The sequence below is a fragment of the Eschrichtius robustus genome, chromosome 2 (assembly GCF_028021215.1).
Source record: "Eschrichtius robustus isolate mEscRob2 chromosome 2, mEscRob2.pri, whole genome shotgun sequence".
NCBI lineage: Eukaryota > Metazoa > Chordata > Mammalia > Artiodactyla > Eschrichtiidae > Eschrichtius > Eschrichtius robustus.
In genome coordinates this window covers 179,284,393-179,309,558 of record NC_090825.1, presented here as the reverse complement: position 1 = coordinate 179,309,558, position 25,166 = coordinate 179,284,393, and the positions used below count along the sequence as shown (strand labels likewise).

Genomic DNA, 25,166 nt, shown 5'->3' with positions numbered 1-25,166 from the left:
TCCTGAATCTCCCACCCCGCCACTAAGGGGCAGGTAAGAGGTGGAATCTGCATCCCCTCTCCTTGCACTTGGTGGCTTTTGTGACAGTACTTGGCTTCCACGGCAGGGTCACAAAAAGCGGGTGCCGGCGGGGGACGCAGTGGCCTGAGGAAGCACAGGCCACACAGAGGTTCCCGACTAGAGACTCCTGCTTTGCAGGTAAATGAATGAATGTTACTATTTCAAGCCACGAAGTTTGGGGGTCATTTGTTACATAACCAGAAGCTTCACAAAGGTGCCCCCTCCGTCAGCATTAGCTGTTACTGACACCGCACACAGAAAATGGGCCGCCGTGTCAGCGGGCTGAGGCCCTTAGGGGGCTGGACGGCCTCGGGGAGCGAGCTGTGCTGAGGGCCCTGCGGCACGGAGCTCGCGGCCGGGCAGGACATCCGCATGAAATGCGCAGTGCAGGTAGACTCATGGGCCCCAGCAGCCTCCGGTCAGCTCTGTGGTCCCCTGGGCTAGACGCTGTGTAGCAGGTGTCACTGGTGCCACCAGATCCCCTTCCCATCTGCCGAGGCTCACAGCTGCCCCACCAGAGACCAAGCCATGTGGCCCAGGAGGCCTCATCCCCCCATCTGGGGCAGGAGTGGCCAGTGACCACCAGGGGTCGTGGCCACTGAGTGACCACAGGGGGATCCAAGAGCTGGCCGCTTGCCTCAGGGGACGCTAACTCACATTCCAGGGTTCCCCCCCCCCCGGATCAGGCTGAGGCCAACTCCATCTGAGGTCACCTGCCCTGCCCCGCCACCTTCCCTCACTGCCACCCCTGAGTCACCATCACGCCTGGTCTTGGGTCCTGAAGTCCTGGTTTGACCTTTACGGGCACAGCGCGGGGAAGCTGAACTGTTCTGCTTATCTGACCTCACAGCAGTGTGGACGCTCGGACTCCCTGCCCTCCAAACCCCCCGCCCCCATAGTGTTCACTCCACAGCAACCCGAAGGCTCCTCCTCTTCCCCAGCTTCTCTGGGGGAAGGCGTCCTCCTACTGTGTCAGGGATCTCTCCTCTCCTCTCCTCATGCTTCCTCCTCACTTGGCATCTCATCCTGGCCATGGCTTCCATTACTGCCTGGTCACCAAGGAGTCTCAAATTCACGTCTCAGGCCCAGCCCTGCTCTGCTCCAGCCCTGGAGAGCCAACCACTTGCTGGGCGTCTCCTCAGGGACATCCCAAGGACATCCCAGGCCTGCCACATCCAGGACGGAGCCTCTGGTCAGCCCCCCTGACCCTGGGGCTCCCCTGGAGTCTGTGGTCTCCGAGGAAGCCCCCAGTCCACCCAGGACCAGGGCTCAGCCTGGATGCCTCCCCTGTCCCCTCAGCTGGCCCTTCTCTGCATCCTGTAGGTTGCACATCATAGCTTCATCCTGCCTGCGCCTCCCCACACTGGTCCAGCCCTCATCCTCACTGCCCTGGGCGACCCCACCAGCCAGTAGGAGTGCTCCAGGCAACCTGGCCTCAGTGCTTGGTTCAGGAACAGCATATGACTCCCAGCTGGCCAATGAGATGCAGCCCTGGGACTTTTTCTGGGGTGGCTGAGCTGGGAGGACCTGGGCCTGGATCCTGGAGCCATCTGGTCACCACAAGGCCTGTGAACAAAGTGAGCACTCAGGAAAGCTGAGCAGAGAGACTCCCCAGCTTCTTTCCTTGACTCTGTCCCCTCACTCTGCCCCAGGCACACCTCAGGCCTTTGCACGCACTGTTCCCTTTCCCGGTAACACTGTTCCTCCAGACCCAAGGGGCTCACCCAATTCTGGTCCCCACTCAAATGCCACCTCCTGAGAGGCGCCTCCCCTGAGCCCCTATCCAAGATAACTCTCCTGCTCCACCCCCGTTGCTAATGCCTCACTATCCTTTATTTTTCTTCATAGCAATTATTGCTATCAGAAGTTGCTTACTTATTCAATAGCTTGCTTACGTCCTTTCTCCCTGTCTCCCCAAGGGGAGGGATTTTTACATATTTTATTCACTGCTGTACCCCCGGCACCCAGATTTGTCTGTGGATGTCCATGAATTAATTAATCAATTTTCCAGAGGAAGACTCTGACGCTCATAGAAGCGAGGGTATTCAGTTCCTGCGGCTGTCATAACAAACCACGGTAAAAACAAAACAACACAAAACAAACAAACAAAAAAACCAAAAACCTCAGAAAACCCCACGACAACACAAGTTCATTATCTTACAATTCTACCTTTGAGGACCATTTCCAAGTTCATGGCAGACCTAGATTTGAATTGAGGGCTCTTCTGTTGCATGTGACGGAAGGCTCAACTCAAACTGGCTTAATAAGAAAAGAAGTAATTTATTGACTTGCACCATTGCAAGGGGAGGCCAGGCATGGCTGGATCCAGGAGCACAAACAGGGTCGTCAGCACTTTCTCATCAGTTGGCTCAGCTTTCCTGAGCACCAACTTTGTTCACAGGCCTCGTGGTGACGAGACGGTCCTATAGCTCCAGGTCCAGGTTCTCCCAGCTCAGACGTCTCAGCAGCATCGTGTCCCCAGAAAAAGGCCAAGTCACATGCTGTTCCTGAACCAACCACTGCAGCCAGGGGGCCTAGGGTACTCTGATTGGAGGACCCATCCCTGCAGCCAGGGCTTGAGGATCAGTCCAACTGGAACCTTGCAGACTAAGAGTGGGAGACCCCATGGGAAAATGGAGGTGCTGTGGCCAGAAAATGGGCAGGTAGAAACCCCAGATGTCCACCACCTCAGGATATTTCAGAGCCTGAGGTGCAGGCTTTCCTGGGGGACAAGGCCTCATGTGGGACCAGCTGGAGGGGCCATAAACCTGGTGCCTCTCTTTACATTTCCAGGGCCGCCCCCACTCACCCAATAACTCCTGCAATAACTCCTGTGGGGTGTACGCAGGGAGACATCTTGGGAAACGTCTCTGGAAGAATCATTATTAATTCTAATTATTATTCATCAACAAGCTGCCACATGCCGAGGCTATGACACTGGTGCTATGGGCAGAGAATGAGGGGCAGAGAGTGAGGGACAGAGAACGCTTGAAACACTGGACAAACAGGGGCGTGCAGCCCACTTTACAGATGACGGGCCCCTCCAGGTCCCCCGGGGTGCAGGGCAGAGCCCCCTTACTGATGAAGCTGCTGCTTTGCCCAAGGCTTTCTCAGACTCCTTCCATCCCCACAGATGACATCTTGTTTTCCTTCCCCAGACGGGTTTACCTGCCTGTCCTCAGCGGGGACCAGCACAGGGCCAGGGCCAGGTGTCGGGGCAGCCAGGGGAGGAAATTAGCTCAGCTCAGCCCGAGGTGTTGGTGCCACTGTTGGCTGCCCGGGTCACCTGCCAGCAAGGCCACCACAGGCCTCGAGTGCCACGCCCACCCTCGTGGGGCGCTGTCACCTGCGGACGTGCAGGGATGGAGGCCAGGCCCCATCCCAACTCTCCGACCCAGAGCTGTGCGGGTGTCCGGGCCCGGGGCACAGCCGGGTCAGCGCTCTGGCAGGGTCGGGGTAAAGCCCAGGGTGGGGTCAAAGGTCGGCCTGAGACGCGGGCACAGCCAGGGAGGGTCAGGGCTCTGGTCTGGGGTTCGGCCCGGACGGGTGCCGAGTCCACGCTGCAGAGGTGTGCCAAGTGGGGAGGGGGCTGCGAGCGGCGGGACCCTCCCGGCTCCAGCGTCCGGGGGTGGGGGGCCCCGGCCCGGTCACAGGTGGGGAAACTGAGGCTCGGGACGGCTCCGCCCTGGCCCCGCCCTGCAACGGGACGTCACAAAAAGGCCCCAAAAGCGCGGCGGGCCGAGCCAGGCGGCGCAGCTCAGCCCTGCCCGCGGCCCCGCGCACAGGGGACCCGGGCACTCATCCGAGCTAGGGCGGCAGCGGCGGCCTCCCCGGGTGTCGGAAGCGGCAAAGCGCCTGCGCGCGCGGCCCCCGGGTCCCGGCGGCGCGCTCGGCGGCAGTGGTAGGGGTCGCTTCCCGGCGTGCCCCGCGGGCGGGCGCGCAGGCGCGGTCAGGGCGGGCGCAGCGCAGGCGCGGGCGCGGGCGCGGGCGCAGGCGCAGGCGCAGGCGCGGGCGGCGGGGGCGGGGCGCGGAGCGCGGAGGCTGAGGTGAGCGCCGGGCGGCGGTGCAGAGCTACTGGAGCGCCCGGCGGCTCCGGGTGGCGGTGGCGGCGCAGACGAAGAAGGCGGCCCCGGCCCCGGCCCGTCCCGCGCCCCCACGGCCCCGCGGCCCCAAGCGCCCCCGGCCCCGGGCCCGTCCGCCGCCGCCATGGCCCGGCCGCTGGTGCCCAGCTCGCAGAAGGCGCTACTTCTGGAGCTCAAGGGGCTGCAGGAGGAGCCGGTGGAGGGCTTCCGGGTGACCCTGGTGGACGAGGGCGACCTGTACAACTGGGAGGTGGCCATCTTCGGGCCCCCCAACACCTACTACGAGGGCGGCTACTTCAAGGTGAGCGGCGGGGTCAGGGGGCGGCGACCCCCTCTTCCGGCTCCTCGGGGCCCCTCCCCCGCTTCTGCCCCCTGCCCCTGCTCGCTCCCTTGGCGGGACCCGTTCTCACTGTCTCTCCTCCTCACGGGGTTCCTTCTCTCTCCCGCTCCTCCTCGCGGGGCCCCCCTCTTCTGTCCCTCCTCCTCTCGGGGCCCCCTCTCTCTACCCCGCTGCCTGACCGCCTCTGGCGAGCTACGGGCCCTCGGTCAACCCCTCTGGCCCTAGGAGTCCCCGAGAAGCGCCTGTTCCCTCTAAGGCCGCTTCATGTCCCCAGAGGGGAGGCCCGGGACCCTCCCTGTTTCTATGGGTGCGGGGCCCTTGCTTCCCCCAGCCCCTGGTGCCCGTCCCCCTCCTCCCGGCCCTGCCCGCTGCCCGGAGCGGACAAAGAGGCCTCCCCAGAACCAGCCAGCACTGTTGGGAGGGAGGGAGGCCCGCCGCCTGGGGGCTGGCTCGGCCACTGGCTCGGGTTCCAACAAAGGCCCGGATGGGGTTGGCAGCCGGGACCTGCTTGGAAAGCGGCCACCCTGGCCGATAGCAGGGGGCCCGGCCCGCTGGGCTTCATCCTGAGCTTTACGTAACCTGTTCTCTCCGGCCGTCGCTCCCACCCTCCGCCCTGTCCCCGGGAGCCACGCCACAGAGCCCACCCAGGTCCGGCCTCAGAAGCTTAGGCTCTTCTGCGCCCCGGCTGGCCGTTCTCAGGTTCCTCTGAGCAGGCGGCTTCTTGGGCCCCATGTCGCCCGCCCTGGGTCGCTTGTGGGCGCTCTGTGAGCGGGGAGGTCAGGGCTGTCCCCAGGACCGGCTGTGTTTCTGACAAGTGTGACGAGGGCTCAGGCCAGAACCTGGACAGGATATGAGTCCACATGTGGCCTTGGAAGGACCCTTCCCAGATCAAAGGACTTTGCTCCTCGAGCCAGACGGACAAGGCAGGGGGTCTCCTTGTGAGAGAAGCGGAGCCTGGGCCCTCAGCTGGAACACCCCCATTGCCGCCTGCCAAGAGCCCAGCAGCCAGGCTGGGAGGCCCGGGCGGGGGCGGGGTGGAGCTGGCACTGCCCGGACAGATGTCTGTGTTTGCACTTTTGGCTAACATTTTAGCCACGCCTGGTCAGTGGCCTGGACGGGGCAGGCTGGCCTGCTGGGGTGATTCTTGAGTTGAGATTCCCTCGTTACTGGGGTGGGATGGGGGGATGAGCATGGACAGTCCGGGGCTGAGTTCTGATGTGGAATCCGTCTTCCCCGTGCAGGACACGGGTTGGGGGCTGGTGACCAAATGGTTTAACCAGCCCTCCTCCCCCAGCCTCTTTTGTCTGCATCTGGGAGCAGCTGGCTGTGAGGATAAGGGCCCCACTCAGAGCTGGAATAGCATGGGTCCCACCCTGAGGCCACGCCAGGGCTCTGAGCAAGGGTGCTGGACTGGAAAGAAAGGAAAAGACCTGGGTTTCTGGCTATTGCCCACCGTTTGCAAGGGATTGTGGGTAGGTCCTTCCAGGCTGGCTTTGGGGGGATGATCCTGTTATTCTAGAAACCTGGGCTAGGGAGGGGCGCTGCAAATCTGATCGCGTTCGTCGCGAGGGTCTGTCCTCGAGGAAGGCAGCGTGGGACCCACAGTGGTTCTGCCACCCTCAGATCCTCCTGTTCTGAGGTGGTTGGCTGGGGAGTGGGGGAAAGATGTGGAAATACAGGGGCTGGAAGTGTCCGGGGGGCACCATCGCTTTCCAGCACCTTCCTCTCAGCCCGCCCGGCCTCACCCACTCTTCCTAACAAGCCAGAGGGGCTCCGGGCAGCGTGTGCTGAGGAGTGCCCCAGAGACCTGGTTTGGGGAGCCCCTCCACAGCTGCATTCTGTGTGCCCTCAGGCGAGGTACTCTTCTCCTCTGAGCCTCAGTTGGCACAGCGGTAAAGGCATCTCTGGGACTTGATGGGTGTTTGGTGAGGGGAGGCCTGTCCCCCTACTCTGCTAAGGAGGCCTCAGCTGGTCCCTGCCTTCACTTAGAAACGCAGCCCTGGGCTTAGCGGGACCAAGGGGCAGGGTCTGAGGCCCGAGTTCCAGACTGACTTCAGGCCTCAGCACGTTCACTCCAGAACAGAGGGCCTTCCCCCGAGTGCCCCCAGCACCCCCTGCCCAAGAGGACGATTCTCTAAAGATGGGGGGGGGGGGCGTGCAGCAGAGGTGTCCCACGTTGGCCCCGAGAGCCTGAAGCACCATCAGGATCCCAGGACTGGGCTTAAACAGGCGAGGCCGGGGCATAGCTCTCCCTCGCAGCCCTCCCCCGCCTGCCCGTGACCTTCCCGTTTGCCTTCCGGACCCCCCAGGGCTGATACCTGCGGGCAAAGAGCCTGTCCGCCTGGTGCTGACTCATCTCCGCCCCCGGCGCCTGCCCAGTGAACACCCGTCTATTTTAATCCTCCCCACAGGCTGGAGACTGAGGCTGGGAGCCCAGCGCGGTGCTTGGGCACCCGGCTCCTGGGGCTGGGCCCACCACGCTCCCTGGGGCCAGGGCTCTGGTCCCCCCAGAGGCCTGGGCTGGGACAGGCCTGGAGCTGCTCCCCGGCGAGTGCCCACCCCCCCACCCCCCGCCACCGACAGCAGGGCAGGGATCGGGGTCGTCAGCTCAGCTCGGTGACCCCGAAAAGCCCTCGGCCCGTGAAGGGCGCCGGAGGCAGACGAGTCCCAGGCTGACCGCTGTGTGTGGTCTTGGGCGGCCTGACCCGGCCCTGGCTGAGCCTCTGTTCTCCCCGACCAGGCGCGCCTCAAGTTCCCCATTGACTACCCCTACTCTCCGCCGGCCTTTCGCTTCCTGACCAAGATGTGGCACCCCAACATCTACGAGGTGAGCCTGCTTCTCCGGGGGGCGGGCTGGGGCGGGGGGCGTGTGGACGGGATCCTCGTGGGTGCTGACCGCCCCCCCGTGCCGCGCAGACTGGGGACGTGTGCATCTCCATCCTCCACCCCCCCGTCGATGACCCCCAGAGCGGGGAGCTGCCCTCGGAGCGGTGGAACCCCACGCAGAACGTCAGGTGAGGCGGTCGGCGTCGGGCAGGCCAGCCCTGTGGATGTGGACACGGGAGGACGCAGCTCCCTGCTGGGTGGCAGCGTCTGTGGGAGCCACCTCCCGCCACCGCCCCCATCCCTGCCGGCCTCTCCCCCATTTCCTGCCATCCCTGCCCCACCCACCTTCAGGAACGGTCTCTGGGACTCCTGTGGCCGTGTCTGCGTGCCCCTGGGGTCCCCCCTCCTTCCTCGAGCCCCAGGGAGCGCAGCCCTTCCATCCCCCGGTGCTGTGCTCACCCTGAGCGGTCCGGGCACTCTCCTCCTCCCCAGGCTGGAGTGAGAATGAGTGGCACCGGGGACCCACTCCAGGCAGGATGCCCCAGGGAGGGGACAGGCCTGCTCCAGCGGAGGGAAGATGGTCCTGGCCTTGGCTGTCCACCCACGTCCCGTCCCAGGAGCCCGGCACGCAGCAGAGGGCAGGTGGAGGGTGGCGGACCGGGTCGGGGCATGAGGCTCCCGGGTGGACCGCCCCCACGCCGACTCCTGCTGCCTCCCCTAGGACCATCCTCCTGAGCGTCATCTCCCTTCTCAACGAACCCAACACCTTCTCACCGGCCAACGTGGACGCTTCCGTGATGTACAGGAAGTGGAAAGAAAGCAAAGGCAAGGACCGCGAATACACGGACATTATCCGGTGAGTGGGCCTGGGGCCTGGGGAGGCAGGGCGGCCCCTCCTGAGCCCTCCTCCTCTTGCCGGAAAAGCTGGGGTCTTTCTCTCGTGAAGCCTGTGGTCCACATGTGTACTGTCGTGTATGGACGTGCCGTGTGTGTGTGCATGTCTCATGTGCGTGGCGTGTGGGTGCATGCACCTCACACAGAGATAAACACCCTGGTGCCCGCCAGGATCTAGCAGGGTCTTGCCACATCCTTCTGCTTTGACGCTGAAAGGGCAGAGATCCTGCCGGTACCCCCCATCCCCCGTGTACGTGGACCCTGCGTGCTGGGCCGTGCGCGCGTGTGCGTGGCCACGTGCTTTTCCCCACGCGGTCTCCTCCGGGACCATGCTGTGCGGGGTGTTCCATCTTTTCACCTAACGGGAGTGAATTTCGCAATTTTGAAACTTGGAGTTATTCTCTAAAGGCAGCAAAGCCGTGTGGTATGAGCACGTTTAGGAAATAACTTTTTTTACGAAAAGTCAGTTTCTCTTGGTTATAAAAGCAGCGCATCACTTAGGAGTTTGCCAGGGTGAACTTCTCTCATTTCCGTTGTTTTCTGTTTTTCCCCGTGAACAGGCAGGTGCCCGGCCTCGCAGGGGAGTCTGTGCGAAACATTCCCCAAGGGCCTGCGCTCTCTGCTCTGTTCTGTTCGTTGTGTCCCATGAGCTGCTCTAGGAACCCCTGGGGTTTGTGACTTGTTTCATGACAAAGTAAACACTTCACTAAGTCTCCTCCAAAGAGGTTTTTAGTCTGTCATTTGCCTCTTAGAAAAGGGAGTAGGTCAGACACGTGTCTCCATGACGACCCAGCCCCCCCCCAGGCCCAGCGTTCACCCGGGGAAACAGGTCCTCGTCCTCACCCGCCTCCAGGCGCATGCTCACCCACCGTGTCCGCGCAGCTGTGGGGACCTGTGCCCGTGGGCCGGCCGCGCGACCCCATGGCGGGAGCTCCAGAAAGCCCACCGGCACTGTCGGGTGGTGGGACCCCAGGCGCAGCAGGTGCGGTCAGAGCTCCCGCCGGCTACCATCAGTTGGATAAAGCTCCGGACGGAAAGCACGTGCTGGAGACACGGTGCTGGTGACAGGAAGACGCTCAAGTACAGAGAGGAGAGGACCCGGGACCCCTGCCTGGTGGGGATGTGCCGAGCGTCCCGCCACGGGTGCCTCCCAGTGGCTGGCCCTTCTCCTGGGGCTGCTGAGCAACCCCGCCCGCCCCACCCACCACCCTGCACCCTCCACCCTGCCCTTCACCCACTCACCCAGCCCAGCGCCGTGGCTGCTCCCACTTCGCCTGACCTCAGCGGCCAGGGCCGGCCTGCGCTTCTCTTCCTCACGAGCTGACACCCTCCCTGTGTCTGCACAGCCCTCATCCTGGTTCAGAGCCCGCGTTCCACCCCCTCCCGCATGCGTGTGCTCGTGTCTGTGCGCGTGTGTGTGAGCAGAGGCCCGTGCACGCGCGGGGGCCGTGAGCGGTTGGGCCCGTCTGCTCTGCCCCGCCCCCCCGCCCCGGCCATCCTGTCACTGGCCCCCGTAGCCCGGCCGTCGCCCCGGTTGTCCTACTCTGTTTCACGGGAGCGAGCGCGGGGGCCCCGGGGCTGCCGGCCGCAATGAGGCAGACCCCGCTTCTCCCCGCAGGAAGCAGGTCCTGGGGACCAAGGTGGACGCAGAGCGGGACGGCGTGAAGGTGCCCACCACGCTGGCTGAGTACTGCGTGAAGACCAAGGCCCCAGCGCCCGACGAGGGCTCGGACCTCTTCTACGACGACTACTACGAGGACGCCGAGGTCGAGGCCGAGGCCGACAGCTGCTTCGGGGACGACGAGGATGACTCGGGCACCGAGGAGTGCTGACACCGCGTCTCCGCAAATAAACTTAACAGATTTTACCTCAGCCGCCCACTCTCTGCCGCCGCCACTACCTCCGGACGCTGCGTCCGCCCTGTCCCCTCCTCCTCCGGGGAGGCCGCTGCGCTCGCGGCCCCGCGTGGGCCGGACGCCGCTTGGGGACCCTGGCCCGCCCGCCCCACCCACCAGCTGGAGCCAGAGACTCGGGGTCCCGGCTTGAGAGCGGACAGATTGACTCGGGGTCACCTCTTCTCTCTGCTTGCGGTTGTTTGGAATCTAAATAAAGCGACTTTATGAGAAGCCCGAGGACCAACCTCTCCTTGGCCGTGAGGCCAACGGGGCCCAGGCGGGGGACGCAGGCCCTGGTGCCATGCATGTGACCCGAGACCGGCAGGCGGCAGCCGCCCCTCCGAGCCTGGAAGCTCCCCAGGGGTCTCCTGTCAGGTTTGCTGATTTGGGGGGAGGGGCCGCAGAGACCGGGGTCTGGCCAGGCGGGGGCCTGGGGTGCGTTCTTGGGGCTGAGGGGTGGCCCCGGGGGTCCGAAGCCCCAGCTCCTGGGCAAAAATAAAGTTTTATTGGAACAAAGCCACACCCATTTCTTCCCCTACATTTGGCTGCTTCTGAGCAGCAGCTTTAGAACTGAGTGATTGCAACCTAGCGTCTGGGCCGAAAGCCAGAAATACCGTCTGGGCGTTTACGGGAAAGTTTACCCCACCTGCCACCACCCTTGGGCCTGTTGGTCCAGCCCCTCTGCTCCCCTGGGACCCCTTCTCCCCGTCCCCAGGCTGCTGTAACAAACAGATCCAGACTCGGTGTTCACCCTTCATCATGCTCGACTTGTGTGGGTCGGGGTCACATCGGTGTGGGGAGGGAGGGGTGCGTGTCCCTGCCCCGCCGCCTAGATGACTGGAGCCTCAGGGCCGGGAGGATGAGGGCCCAGGAGCCAGGCCAGTGCCCACCAGCCTCAGGGTCACGCGGTGCCACTTGCCGTGCACAGGACAGATGGGAACAGGCGTGAGCCCCCAGACCCAAGGGGAGGGGTTGAGGACCCACCCTCTAGGGAGCGTCTGAGGCTGGAAGCCGGGGTGTAAACGCCCAGCTCTTGTCCCCAGATCCAAAGGAGCTTGTGCACAACAGTTGCCACGCACCGGGGCCTCGGGATCCTGTACTCCCACCCGGGGGCCTCAGCATTGGGTTTGCCCAACGTTGGGTTTGGGTTCAACGTGGATTTCAGGTAAACAAATTGTTTTTACTCTAAGATCATCCCATGTAACGTTGGGGACGTAATCATACCAAAAAGTTACTCGTTGTGTATCTGAAATTCGTCTCTTCTTAGTTGCCAAAATATGACGCCCTCCCCTGCCCCCCAGTACCAATGAAACCTACTTCCTGGGGTTATTAGAAAGATTAAACAAGGTAGGGCACGTGAACACCCTATAAATACTCATTTTTCTTAAACTGAACCCTGGCCTCACAAGCCGTCCTGGGTGAAGACAGCTCTAGCCTCACGTGCCAGACGCAGTCAGAGGAGAGGTGGACAGTTTGCATCTGGCCTCAGGGCCCCAGCATCGGGGCGCTCTCATCCACCTCTGTGACCCAGTTTTCAGCCAAGTCTTCTTTATTTATCACAACCCTTTCGGTATCAGAGGGAAAAACGCTTGACTCATCACGCTGACGCAAGCGCAGGAGAATTTCACTGTCTTCCGTGACTGACAGGGCGGGGGTTTCAGGCACAGCTGGAGCCAGGTGCTGGCTGTGCCCTGACTCTGTCTCCCCCTACCTGTGGTCAGCAGAATAACAGCTCTTGAAAACATCCATGCCCTAATCCCAGCATCTCTGTCACTAGATGCTGGAAAAGGCAGGAAATAATTCTCCCCTGGAGCCCCAGAGGAACCAGTCCAGCCCACACCTGGATTTTTGCCCCATGAAGCCCATTTCTTGCTTGCAGCCTCCAGAACTGTGAGAGAGTAAGTTTGTGTGGCTTCAGGCACTGAGCGTGTGATCAGCTTCCTCTGTGTGGGCCTCATTCTCATGTGGACGCCTCTCACCTTGGGCCCACCCACACCCAGGGTGACATCTTTCCAAGTCCAGCAGAGAGTGAGGGCTGTCTGAAAAGTTCCAGAAGAAATGCGGGCCACAGTCTTCACTGAGCTGGTTTAGGGCTTAGGGTGGCTCTCTGCCCTGAACCAAACCCTGTGGCCAGGGGTGTGCTCTGATTGGCTGGTCGGGGTCACGTGGTGTCGGGGAGCAGCCAGGAGAGGGGTGGAGTGAAGGAGGGAGGACCTAGCTGAGCCCGGCTAGGACCCTCGGATTTGCAGGAGCCCCCCAGGTACTCATAGCACACGAGTGTTCATACCATCTTTCTTCAAAATCGCCAAAATCTAGAAGACCCCAGATATCCATGGACAGATGATGGATAAACACAATGTGGTCCAGGGAATTCCCTGGCGGTCCAGTGGTTAGGACACTGAGCTTTCACTGCTGAGGGCCTGGGTTCAATCCCTGGTCAGGGAACTACGGTCCCGCAAGCCCCGTGGCATGGCCAAAAAAAACACAAAAAACAAAAAAACTAAACAATGTGGTCTAGCCAGACAGTGGAATATTATTGAGCCTTAAAAAGGAAGGAGATTCTGACACCTGCTACCACAGGGATGAACCTTGAGGACGTGATGCTCAGTGAGAGAAGCCAGACACAGAAGGACAAGTGCTGTCTGATTCCACTCACGTGAGGTCCCTGGGGGAGTCAGATCCACAGAGACAGGAAGTAGATGGGGGGGGGGGGGGGCGGGCCAGGGGCTGGGGGAGGGGCTGGGGAGTCAGGGTTTCATGGGGACAGTTTCAGTTTGGGAAGTTGAGAAAGTTCTAGAGATGATGGTGGGGATGGCTGCATGACAGTGTGAAGGTGCTTAGTGCTGCTGAGCTGTGCACTTAGAAGTGGTTAAGGTGGTGAATTATGGTGTGTGTATTTTGCCACAATAAGACAACAGGGCAAGGAGACAATCCCACTAAAACCACAAAACACCATGTGTGAGATGGGAGCTTGAACATGATGGGACAGTAGATGCTAATGAGGGTTTCTCGTCAGTTTTTCAGGTGTGATCATGGTGACGGGGTTCTGTCTTCAGAGAGTCTGTATCTTTCAGAAGCACTTCGGAGTGAGGTGGAACCAGCCAGAGCTGTGAATGTCACCTCCCCCACAGGAAGGGTGGGTGTGGGTGGCGCTGGGGGCCCGGGGCCAGCATCATGGAGGCCCCGCGATCCCCAATGCTGCTGCTGCTGGCGGTCCTGGGAGCCCTGTGGGCAGGTGAGCGCGGTGGGGAAACTGAGGCCCAGAGCTGTGGCACCCGGGGTCTGGGGGTGGGAGACAGGGCGCGGGGCATCAGAACAGAGACTGGAAACAACTCCCCCGTCCTCAGAAGGGACCCCACTGAAGACATGTTGGCTGCCCAAAAGCACAAGGCGGCTTTCCTTGAAACAGCCTTGAAAAGAGATTGTGGGGTAAGCAAAGAGCAAAAGGCCGAGGATGCCCGCCGTCCTGGGGGTTTCTTTTCTGACAGTATGTGAGAATCCATTCCCTTTTGCTGGAATATTTCTGGAAGGAGGCTCCAGAGCTGGGAGGCATGGAGGGAGGGAAGGAGTTTCACTTTCCCCCAACAGTTTTGTGCGGGGCACGTGGATGACCTAGTGAGAAGATAATAAAAATTTTTTTAAATGGGAGGGATGTGGGACTTCCCTGGCGGTCCACTGGTTCGGACTTGGCGCTGTCACCGCCGGAGCCTGGGTTCAATGCCTGGTCGGGGAACTGAGATCCCACAAGCCTCAAGGCGTGGGGGAAAAAAAAAAAAAAAAAAAAGGGGGGGTGCATAAATTAGGAGTTTGGGATTAACAGATACACAGTACTATATATAAAAGAGATGAACAACAAGGTCCCACTGTTTAGCACAGGGAACTATATCCAATATCTTATAATAACCTAAAATCGGAAAAGAAACTGAAAAAGAATATATATCTATAACTGAATGACTTTGCTGTACACCTGAAACTAACACAACATTGTAAATCAACTATACTTCAATTTTTTAAAAAGTGAGACCAAAAAAAAGCATTTTAAAAAAAAGTGTGAAGAGGGTTGCTAATGGCACGGGGTCCCTTCCTGAGGTGATCATCTCACAGCTCAGTGCAGTGGAGGCTTTGCAAGTTTAGCAGGTGGATTGAGGGTCTGTGAGTTTTATCTCCAATAGCTGTTAGGACTTCTTCTAAGTGAAGCCTGAGGGCGAGGCGAGGCCTCGGGGCAGAGGAGAGGCCCCATCGGGACAGATATTTTACATTCTTTTCCTTTTGACTTAATTCTGCTCTTACAGAGAAGGCGAGGGAATCATGCAGATAACTTCCATCTTCTCTTCCCTAAATTCCTCGTCCAGTTGCTTTATCATCCCCTCCGCTCACATCCCGCCCCTGGGTGTGTGTGTAAAATATAAATAGGTATGTTTATCATTCTTTCTCTGAGCCCTTTGAGAGTGGGCTGCAGACGTGCTGCCCCTCACCCCTAAGCGCTCCAGCAAGTGTTCTGAGAACAAAGACATCCCCTTATGTGACTGGTAGATTCTCAGCATCTATCCGCTCACCTACAGACCTTATTCCAACTGTCGCCACGGGGTCCTCTGTGGGTCACTGCGTCGTCCTGCTGTCCTCGGTCCCTGCGCTCTGGAAGCGTCTCCATGTCCCCCAGGTCCTCTGGCCAGTGCGGGCCTGTCAGCTGCGTCCCCAGACTGGGCTCCGGTGGTGCAGTTTCCACAGGAACCACGGAGGGGGCTGTGTTCGCCCTGTCCTGGTGGATCCCCTCGGCCGCTTGGAGAAGCTGAGGTTCACCGGGCTTCTCCAAAGTGAAATCAAGCATTTCCCCTTGTAGTTGTCTTGAGGGGAGACTTTGGGGCTCTGAGGCTAGAGCGTGCTCCTCACCTCACCCTCGAGCTGGATTCACAGGACGTGGGGCAGATGCAGGCTGTTTGCCCCCCAGCAGCACGCAGGAGGCAGGGTGTGCTACGTATGCTTATACACAACTCCAGCTTGCAGGGGCAGGAGACCACAGCCCAGAGAGTGAGGCAGCCTAGCCAGGACTGCCCAGCAGGGAGTGACGGAGCTGGAATTTGAGCCCCAGCTGCCTGCCTCCGCAGATCATGAATGCTTGGCCAGAACCGGCACCTGGCGGCGTGAGATGGAAGGACGGCGGTGGTGGGCATCCCACTCTTCTGGCCTGGCTGGATGACAATAGTTCTGTGATCAGTTGGTGACCCAGCAGGATAGGGCCCCAACCATCCACCCGTATCCTTTCTCCCTCCCGTCTTTCCTTCCTTTGTTCTATCCATCCATCATCCATCATCCATCCATCCATCCATCATCCATCCGTCATCCATCATCTTCAATCATCCATCCGTCATCCATCCATCCATCATCCATCCATCCATCATCCATCCGTCATCCATCATCTTCAATCATCCATCCGTCATCCATCCATCCATCATCCATCCATCCATCATCCATCCATCACCCATCACCCATCATCCATCTATCCATCCACTCATGCTTCCTTATTTGCTGAGCATATATTGTATTAGACCTGTTGTAAACAAGACTGGCACAGAGCCTGTCCTTGCATCACTCATAGGCTAGTGGGAATAGACAGGCAATGAGCAAGTGTGTGGGATACAACACCAGGGTGGGGTGAGTGCTTGGAAGAGAACAGAGCTGAGTAAGGGGAGGAGGTCTCTGAGGAGAAGACTTTTGAGCCGATACCAGTGAGACAGCCAGACTTGGGAATGTCTGGGGGAAATGCATTCCAGGCTTCCAGAACAGTACATGCAAAGGCCCTGAGGTGGGAACGAGGGCCGTGCCCTGGAGGAACAGCAGGGAGACCCAAGTGCTGCAGTGGGTGAGGGCGAGTGTGAAGGAAGCAGGGTCAGCTGGTGTGCGTCTCGTGGGTCATGAGGAGTTTAGATGTTTAAAGCATGATGGGGAATCCCAGGAAGCTTTTGAGCTGATTCACATTAGAGCACTTTTTATCCTTTTAATTCATGATTGGTTTTAGAACAATTTTTATAGCAGCTTTATTGAGATGTCATTCACATACTGTACAACTTGCCCATTTAAAGGATACAATTCAGAGAATTTCAGCGCATTCAGAGTTGTGCAACCAACCCCATAGTCTAATTCCAGAACATTCCATCCAGGGCTGCAGAGCTGGAGTTGCAGGGTCATGGCAGGGGTGGGGCACCCAGCCCTAACCTGGCTTTTTCTCTCCCCATCCCCAGGAGGCAACACGTTTGAGACCCACATCATTGGGGGTCGAGAGGCTGCCCCCAACTCACACCCATACATGGTCTCGCTGCAGAAATCCGGCTCCCACCTGTGTGGAGGGGTCCTCGTGCACCGGCAGTGGGTGTTGACAGCTGCCCACTGCCTGACCCATCCGTGAGTGACCCTGCCCTGCCCCACCCCCCATCCCCCCAGGTGTCCCCAAATCTATCCTGTCGTCCCCACTCTCACCTGAGAGATTTAAGCCAATTGTAGCATCGTAAGGGGGTCCCCTTCCCCTCTGCAGTGATTGCTGAGGCCTGTGTATGTGACATTGTCCTTAGGTGTGTGTATGTGACATGAGGCTGTGAGGATTCCTGGGGATGGTTTATCTGCTACAACAAAGCACCTTCCAAGTGGACAGAGTCAGGCCCCTTGTGACACCCAGGCGTGTATCTCCCACCTGTGGCCATGTGGACAGAGCTGGTCTATGAGGGTGGCAGGGCCAACACAGAGAGGAACCTGGGTCCCTGATGCCATTGTGAAGCCACCAAATAAACCCATCCCAGAGCTGCCCTACCTCTGGTCTGGCCAGTAACAAAGACCACAGATCAAACTGGGTGAAATAACCAAAAGGGATCTGTTGGTTCATGTAACTGAAAACGCTAAGAGGAGGCAGCCTTCAGGCATGGCTTGATCCAGGTGCTCCCATGAGGCGCTCAAACAGCTTGCCTGTCTCTCAACTCTGCTGTCTTGCCCCTTGGCCACATTATCAGGCAGGCTCTCTCCCATGGTGGCAAGGATGGGCCCCCTTAAGTCCTGTAAAAAGAGCTTCTTCCTCTCTAGTTTGGGCAAGTTTATGAGGATAGGTACTGATGGGCCCAGCTAGGTCACTGCCAGCCTCTGAACAAATCACTGATGTTGAGGCATAACATAAGCGCTGTCTGGAGCCCCAGGCTGATGGTGGGGGCAGGGAGGGTCAGCATTTTTAAGACACACACAGCACAATCCCCTGGCCGGGCCGAGTCTGGGGAGGGGTGGGAGCAGAGAAGGCTTCCTGGAGGAGGTGGGGAGAAGAACGGACTGAGCAGGAGCAGGGGAAGGACCGCAGAGAGAGGCCGGGTGAGGGGGTGAGAGAGGCCGGGTGAGGGGGTGCGGGACACCAAGTGCCCCTGAGGCTGCAGGGCTGCTGCCCACACCCTGACCCTGTGCCCCCAGGACACAGCTGCTGAGGCTGGTGCTGGGGCTCCACGTGCTCGGAGACCCTGGCCTTACCTGCCGCATCAGGGAGGTGGTCCTGCACCCCGAATACAAGCCAGCCCCCCATCTGAAGAATGACCTCGCGCTGGTTAAGGTGCTGCCAGTGGGAGAAATGGTAGTTCCAGGTCCCCTCCCTCAGTGTGGTGTTCCCCTCCCCCAGGGTCCCCTCCCCACTGTCCCTCCCCCAGGATCCCCTACCTCATCGCCCCTCCCCCAGTGTTCCCCTCCCCCAAGGTCCCCTCCCCCAGGATCCCCTCCCCCACTCACCTGCCCCTTTCTGTCCCTGTAGCTGGATGGGAAGGTGAAGCCCAGCAAGACCATCCGGCCCCTGGCCTTGCCCCGAGGACGCCAGGCAGTGGCCGCAGGAGCGCGGTGCAGCGTGGCTGGCTGGGGTCTGACCCACCAGGGTGGGCAGCTGGCCAGGGCGCTGCAGGAGCTGGACATGCATGTGCTGGACGCCAAGATGTGCAACAACAGTCGGTTTTGGCACGGTGGCATCAGCCCCCGCATGATCTGCCTGGCGGCCCACTCCAAGAACCAGGCCCCCTGCAAGGTGAGGGCGCTGGGGCGGGGGGGCGCCTCATCGGCCAGCAGTTGGGCACCCGGGCAAGCCCCAACTCTCCCCGGGCCCTGCTCCCTCCATTCCCTGGGGGTCCTGAAGGTTGGCACGAGCGTGAGCCCATTTTTCAAGTGCAGAAACTGAGGCACAGAGAGGTTGCCCATGGTCACATAGCCGGCGGCAGAGCTGGGGTTTGAACTCCAGCACCCAGGAAGATCAGGGCATAGGTAGAGCATGTGCAAAGGCCCTGCGGTGGGAAGAAGGCACAAAGAGAGTTGAAAGGAAAGGAAGGGAGGAGGGAATGAAGGAGGTGGGGGAGGAAGGGCACAGGGAGATGGGGGCAGGGGTCTCTGCCCTGGAATCAGCCTCCCACCCCCGCCCGCCGCAGCGGGCAGCGAGGTGACCGGTGCTCTGTTGCCTTGGCAGGGGGACTCGGGAGGACCCATAATGTGCAGCAGAGGCCAAGTGGCTGGAATCCTGTCCTTCAGCTCTAAGGTCTGCACCGACATCTTCAGACCCCCCGTGGCCACCGCCGTGGCCCCCTATACGTCCTGGATCAAGAAGATCATCGGCCACTAGCGGCCCACCCCCCTAACCCGACCCTCCAGAGATGTCCCGACTCCCCTCCTGTGCGCCAGCAGGATTGCAGGGAGGGGCGGCCGGTGGCCTGCATGTGTCAGGGGACCAATAAACTGTAATAAGGAAATGGCATGAGCCGGCCTGGATTCTGCCTCATGCGGCGGGGGCCGGGGGGATGAGGGTTCCCCATGCAAAACAGAGGTTGCAAGTTTGAGGCTTCCCAGGCAGCCCAGCAGCTGGCGAGGGCCCCAGGGGCGCTGGCAGGGGGCAGCACTGGCCACTGGGTTCCGAAGCCAGATTCCCTCTGGCAGTGGGTGGGCTGGGCACTGGGGAGCCAGAGGGAGACACTGAGAAAGCAGCCAGGGATCTTCTTCCCCCTCTCTTTTTTATTTTGGTACCGCCTTTATTGAGATATAATTCACATGCCATACAGTTCACCCTTTTGAAAAGTGTGTAATGCAGTGGTTTTTGGTACATTACCAGGGTTGTGCAACCCGCCCCTCTGTCCAGTTCCAGAACATTCCATCACCCCGAAAGCAACCCCGTCCCCTCCCCCAGCCCCTGACAACCACCAACCCACTCTCTGTGGATTTGCCTGTTCTGGACGTTTCCCATCAATGGAATCACACCCTGTGTGTCCGCGTCTGGCTTCTCTCACGGAGCATTGTGTTCTCAAGGTCTGTCCACGTTGTAGCGAGGGTCAGGGCTACTGCGTGACGTTCCCGGGTGTGGAGGGACATGTGTGTGTATCTGCTCACCTGTCCGTGGACACCTGGGCTGTTTCCACCCTGGCTGCTGTGGCCGTGGGTGCACAGGCGCGCGTGTGGACGTGTGTTTTCAGTTCTCCCGGGCGTGCACCGATGAGGGAGAGCTTGCTGGGCCATGTGGTGACTCTCTGTTGAACAGTTTGTGGAACTGCTGTTTTCCAGCAGAATCTTTTACTTTTACTATGAAAACCTCAAACACACAGTCACGTTGAAATAACTGCACACTAAACACCTAGGTGCCCACCATGCAGGTTCTGCCAGGAGCAGGTGATGTGCCTGCTTCTTGGTCCACTGTCCGTCCGTCCGTCCATCTGGCTTTGTTGCATCTCACAGCAGACAGACACTGCCCTGTGGCGACACGGCCGGGATCGCAGGGCTTATGTAGCGCCCTGTCTCTCCCTCCGACGCGGCGAAATGCACAAATCTCACTCAAGGATTTGCTGCACCGACAGCAAGGACAGATGTGAGCGACCCAAGCCCTGCAGCATTCACATCCCTGACCCCAGAAGATCGCTCAGCCCCTCCCAGGCTTGTCTTGAATGGAGCTTTTGCATAGTTACTACAGCACATGGGCGGGCGAGAAGTTAAAGGGACAAAAAGCCGCCAAGGGAAAAAAGTGCCCCACGTCATCCGTCGACGACACCCTTTTTCCCAGGAAGTAACTGCCTCTGGTGCCTTCCGTCCTCATCTGAGGGTTTTCTAAGCAGGAAAGGCCACCGCTCAGGCAGCCAGCCCGGCACTGCCTCAGCCCAGGCCAGGGAGCAGCTCCCGGCCCCCACCTGCCGCCCGGATCTGCTTGTCTGGGCTATGGGCCCAGAAGTGGAGTTTGCCCATCAGAAGGCAAGGGCTTTTCCCCTTTGTGGTGATGGCAGCAGCATTTCTTGTCTACTGAGCACAGACTGAGTTCCAGGCCTCCTGCAAAGTGTTAAGATGCTTTAGGAAACCCTTGCCATCTTTATTTCAGAGCCAGAGAGAAGGAAGGATGAAAAGGAGGAGGAGGAAGACGGAGACCACCTCTCTCTCTTCTTTTCCAAACTGCTAACGCTTCTTTATCTTTTTTTTTTTTTAATAGACTTTATTTTTCAGAACAGTTTTATATTTACAGAAAAGCGATGAAGATAGCACAGAGTCCCCGGGTGTCCCTTCCCCTTTGGTAGACATGGTTATTATCATGATACGTGTCACAATGAACCAATCTTGATACATTATTCTCAACCGAAGCCCATAATTTATTCACATCTCCTCGGGTTCCCCTGAAGTCCTCTAGGCTCCAGGACCCCTCAGGGTACCCCCCTGAGATGTTCAGGCCTCTCTGGGACCCCTCTGGGCTGTGACGGTTTCTCAGACGTGCCTCGTTTGATGCCCTGGGCAGTTGTGGGTGGGGACACAGGTCAGGAGTTTTGGAGAGCAGCCCTCTCTGGAGATTTTTTTGCTCTGATGTTTTTCTCATGATTGGATAACCCATCCCAAGACTGATGCGTCTGGGAGGGGCAAGTGCCTCGTTAACATTTAACTGTTTATGGAGGTGTCACCTGTGTACAGAATGCACCCAGGTCACAACAGCCCAATGACTTTCCTTCCACAAACCAAACCGCGATATTCACATTTGGCCCTCATCCAGTCCCAGCAAAGAGCTCCTAAAACCCTCGTAATGAGCCCTTTTCAACCACACCTGAGTTTATGTCAATGAGCCCCTTTCAACCACACCTTTCAACCTGAGGGGCGGGGCTAGAAGCCACTTCCAGCCCCACCTGCCAGCCTGGGGTAGGGAGGCGGGGAAAGGAGGGGGCGGGAGACCCAGCCCCAGGAAAACTCTGGAACAAAGAGATGTGACGAGCCCAGGCCACACGTGGGCCGAGAGGGGGCGCACCCCACCCCCTGGGTACCCTCTGGACCCACCCTCTGTGCTTTTTCATCTGCGCATCTGTATCCTTGGTCATGCCCTTTACTATGGAATAAACTGGAAAACAGGGGTGGGTGCTTCCCTGAGTTCCGTGAGCTGCTCTAGCAAATTTTTTTTTTTTTAATTTTTATTTTATAGTGGAGTAGAGTTGATTTATAATGTCGTGTTAGTTTCAGGTGTACTGCAAAGTGACTCAGTTATACATATACCCATATCCATTCTTTTCTAGATTCGTTTCCCATATAGGTTATTACAGAATATTGAGCAGAGTTCTCTGTGCTCTACAGTAGGTCCTGGTTGATTACCCATTTTATGTATAGTAGTGTGTATCTGTTAATCCAAACTCCTAATTTATCCTCCCCCACCTTGCCCCTTTGGTAACCATAAGTTTGTTTTCTATGTCTGTGAGTCTGTTTCTGTTTTGTAAATAAGTTCATTTTGTATCATCTTTTTAGAGCCCACATATAAGTGCTATCATATGGTATTTGTCTTTCTCTGTCCGCCTTACTTCACTTAGTATGATCATCTCTAGTTGCATCCAAGTTGCTGCAAATGGCATTATTTCATTCTTTTTATGGCTGAGTAATATTCCACTGCGTATATGTACCACATCTTCTTTACCCATGCCTCTGTCAATGGACATTTAGGCTGCTTCCATGTCTTGGCTATTGTAAACAGTGCTGTTATGAATAGAAGGGTGCATGTATCTTTTCAAATTATACTTTTGTCTGGATATATGCCCAGGAGTGGAATTGCTGGATCATATGGCAACTCTATTTTTAGCTTTCTAAGGAACCTCCATACTGTTCTCCATAGTGGCTGCACCAATTTACATTCCCACCAGCAGTGCAAGAGGGTTCCCTTCTCTCCACACCCTCTCCAGCATTTACTGTTTATAGGCTTTTTGATGATGGCCATTCTGACTGGTGTGAGGTGACACCTCATTGTAGTTTTGATTTGCATTTCTCTAATAATTAGCAATGTTGAGCATCTTTGCATGTGCTTGTTGGCCATTTGTATGTCTTCTTTGGAGAAATGTCTATTTAGATCTTCTGCCCATTTTTCGATTGGGTTGTTTGTTTTTTTTTATATTGAGCCACATGAGCTGATTGTATATTTTGGAGATTAATCGCTTGTGGGTCGCTTCGTTTGCAAATATTTTCTCCCGTTCTGTGGGCTGTCTTTTCGTTTTGTTGATGGTTTCCTTTGCTGTGCAAAAGCTTTTAAGTTTAATCAGGTCCCATTTGTTTGCTCTAGCAAGTTAATCAAACCCGAGGAGATGGGTGGCAGGAACCCCAATAGCTGGTCAGGCAGAAGCTCAGGGGACATGGTGGACTTGGGATGGGTGTGTGGGGTGGGGGCAGACCTGTGGGGCTGGCCTGTAACCTGGGGGTCTGCACCGACTCTGGGCAGAGAGGGTCAGAACTGAGTTAAATCTTCAGGATGGCGTCCTCTGGGCATAGGAGGATTGCTGGGTGCTTGACAAACACCCCAGGCAAACAGCCGCGTGTAACCAGACAGAGCAGGAGCCCCCCAAGCCCCCTCCCCAGCAAGGTTCCCACCGCCGGATTCCCATCCCCGAGATGGGTCCTGCCTGCTGTGTGTCCCCGAGGATGCTGCTCTGTGCCCGGGTCCTTCCCTCAACACCGAGTGTGACAGTCCTCCCGCCTGGCCATCCACACCATTCCCATGGGGTGTTCCATCGAGCACCCCGCTCACATCTCCACGCTCCTGTAGACCAGGGGTCTCACCTGGGGCAATTCTGTCCCGGGGACACGGGGCCACAACTGGGGACGTCTGTGGTCCCTAGGACTTGGGGGCTCCAGCATTGAGAACATGGGGCCAGAGAGACCGCTCCACACCCCACGGTGCCCGGGATACCCCACAGATGGTGAGCCCCCCATGGCAGCATGCAGGGTTGGGGAGCCCCGATGGAGGGGCCTCGGCTTGTCTCTGAAGGTTTGGGGCCTCACAAAGCCAGCGCCGCACTCACTGCACTCCCAGCAAAGGGAGAGGGCTGAGCATCTGACCCCACTGGATGCACTCCAGCCTTTCCTGCGTGCATCTTCCAGCTTGCAGAAAAGCTGAAGACCCTGCAGAGAGCGGCGGTATCCCCCACCTCTAGAGCTGGCACGGTTGGCACTTTGCACGTTCCCTGCCTGTTCTGGACGTTTCCCGTCAATGGAGTCACACCCTGTGTGTCCTTCTGTGTCTGGCTTCTCTCACCGAGCATCGTGTACGTTCCCTGCCTGTTCTGGACGTTTCCCGTCAATGGAGTCACACCCTGTGTGTCCTTCTGTGTCTGGCTTCTCTCACCGAGCATCGTGTTCTCAGGGTCCGTCCACGTGGTGGCGAGTGTCAGGGCTTCTCTCCTTTTCAGGCTGAGTGACGTTCCCACGTGTGGAGGGACCACATGGCATTTGTCCATTTATCCGTCGAGGGACACGTGGGCTGTCCCGGCGCCCTCGGCTGCTGTGGGTGCGCGGCTGCCCTCTCTGGCCGCCGCCTGCCGCCTTCCCGCAGTTCAGCTGCGGAAGGATTTCGGCATCACACCGCCACCAGGGCCACCGGACGCTGCAGTTTTCAGGGATCTGCGCCATCCTCCAGTAAGTCCCTGATTGGGAGGGGGGAGGGCCGGCGGCAGGGACCTGGGGTGGCTCCAGCTGGACGGAGATCAGTGGAGGCCAGGCGGTGTTTGGAGGCCCGGCGCCCTGGGGGGGGGGAAGCTTATCTTCGTCCACAGCTGTCGCCTCTCGCCCAGCTGAGCCCCACCCCACGCCCAGGTGAGCAGGAGCCTGAGAGCCTTAAAGGGACAGAGTGAGGCACTGGCAGCAGGACATGCTGGGGGACTCAGGGCACCAGGGCACCAGGGCACCACCACAGGGGGTCAAAGGGCACGAGCGAGTGGCAGGGCTGGGCGGGGTCTCTGGTCTCTGCCGGTTTCAGCTGACCGGCTGGGGGTTGGGGGATGGTGGGAGAGGAACCCTGCAGGGAATGCGTTTCCCAAAACCAACCCTACACCTGGCCGCTCACAGCAACTGTGTTGTGTCCTGGAATGAGGGCCAGGAAAGCAACAGGACAGCTCAATGCAGTGTCCCCAGGACCTGGGAAAAAATTGCCATAAGGGCTGAGGTTGGGGCCTTCAGGGAGACTGGACCGCAGGGAAGATCCAACATTAATTTACAGGGAGACCTCAGACGGGTCTTCGGATCCCAGCCTTCGTGTCGCGTCTTAGGGTGAAGGCGGCGGTGTCCTCACGCGCAAATGGTCCTGGAAAATGCGAGAGGGAAACACAGAGACAGAGACGGAGAGACAGAGAGAGAGGGACAGAGAGAGACAGAGACAGAGGAAGGGGTTGGGGCACGAACGTGGCCAAGGCCCCTGGCTGAGAACCCAGGTGCAGGGGGCTGCCGTCCCCAGGGTGCCTCTGTAGGTTTGCGGACTTCTCAAAATAAACTGTTGAGAAACAAAGAACCCTCCCCTTGTTCCACCAGGACAAAGACATCAGCAAACAGGGTGAGGCAACCTTGAAACGCCAGGACACCTTAAGGCTCAGCCCCCACGAGGCCCAGGGAGGGCTTCCGTTGACAGCAGCGCCCCAGGTGTTCAGGACATTGTGCATCACAACTGTGCAGGGAAAGAATCTCTGAATTCGCCGCCATCTCGGCGGGGGAGGCTGAATCATCTCTCACTTTCAGATGCTTTGTTCTGTTTTGTTTTGTCTTGTTTTTACCTATCGGACTTGTTCGCTGGGAAAGATCACCAGCCCCCGGCCACGT

The 25,166-nt window shown here is 58.7% G+C and overlaps 2 protein-coding genes across 3 annotated transcripts; both read left to right on the top strand.

The window, feature by feature from the left end:
* The first annotated feature begins 4,114 nt into the window (after nucleotides 1-4,114).
* Nucleotides 4,115-10,328, top strand: CDC34 (cell division cycle 34, ubiqiutin conjugating enzyme). Of its 2 annotated transcripts, none has more exons than XM_068537464.1 (5): nucleotides 4,115-4,443; nucleotides 7,223-7,309; nucleotides 7,399-7,496; nucleotides 8,030-8,164; nucleotides 9,821-10,328. In XM_068537464.1, the coding sequence occupies exons 1-5, from the start codon at nucleotides 4,267-4,269 to the stop codon at nucleotides 10,032-10,034; spliced, it is 711 nt and encodes a 236-aa protein (XP_068393565.1). In that variant the 5' UTR covers nucleotides 4,115-4,266; the 3' UTR covers nucleotides 10,035-10,328. The 2 variants fall into 2 exon arrangements, with proteins under 2 accessions (XP_068393565.1, XP_068393564.1); XM_068537463.1 differs by lacking the exon at nucleotides 9,821-10,328 and adding an exon at nucleotides 8,763-9,803 and having other exon boundaries at nucleotides 4,203-4,443.
* Nucleotides 10,329-13,254: 2,926 nt separating this feature from the next.
* Nucleotides 13,255-18,849, top strand: GZMM (granzyme M). The gene is made up of 5 exons (XM_068535084.1): nucleotides 13,255-13,332; nucleotides 16,337-16,496; nucleotides 17,538-17,673; nucleotides 17,869-18,132; nucleotides 18,565-18,849. The coding sequence occupies exons 1-5, from the start codon at nucleotides 13,272-13,274 to the stop codon at nucleotides 18,715-18,717; spliced, it is 774 nt and encodes a 257-aa protein (XP_068391185.1). The 5' UTR covers nucleotides 13,255-13,271; the 3' UTR covers nucleotides 18,718-18,849.
* Nucleotides 18,850-25,166: the final 6,317 nt, after the last annotated feature.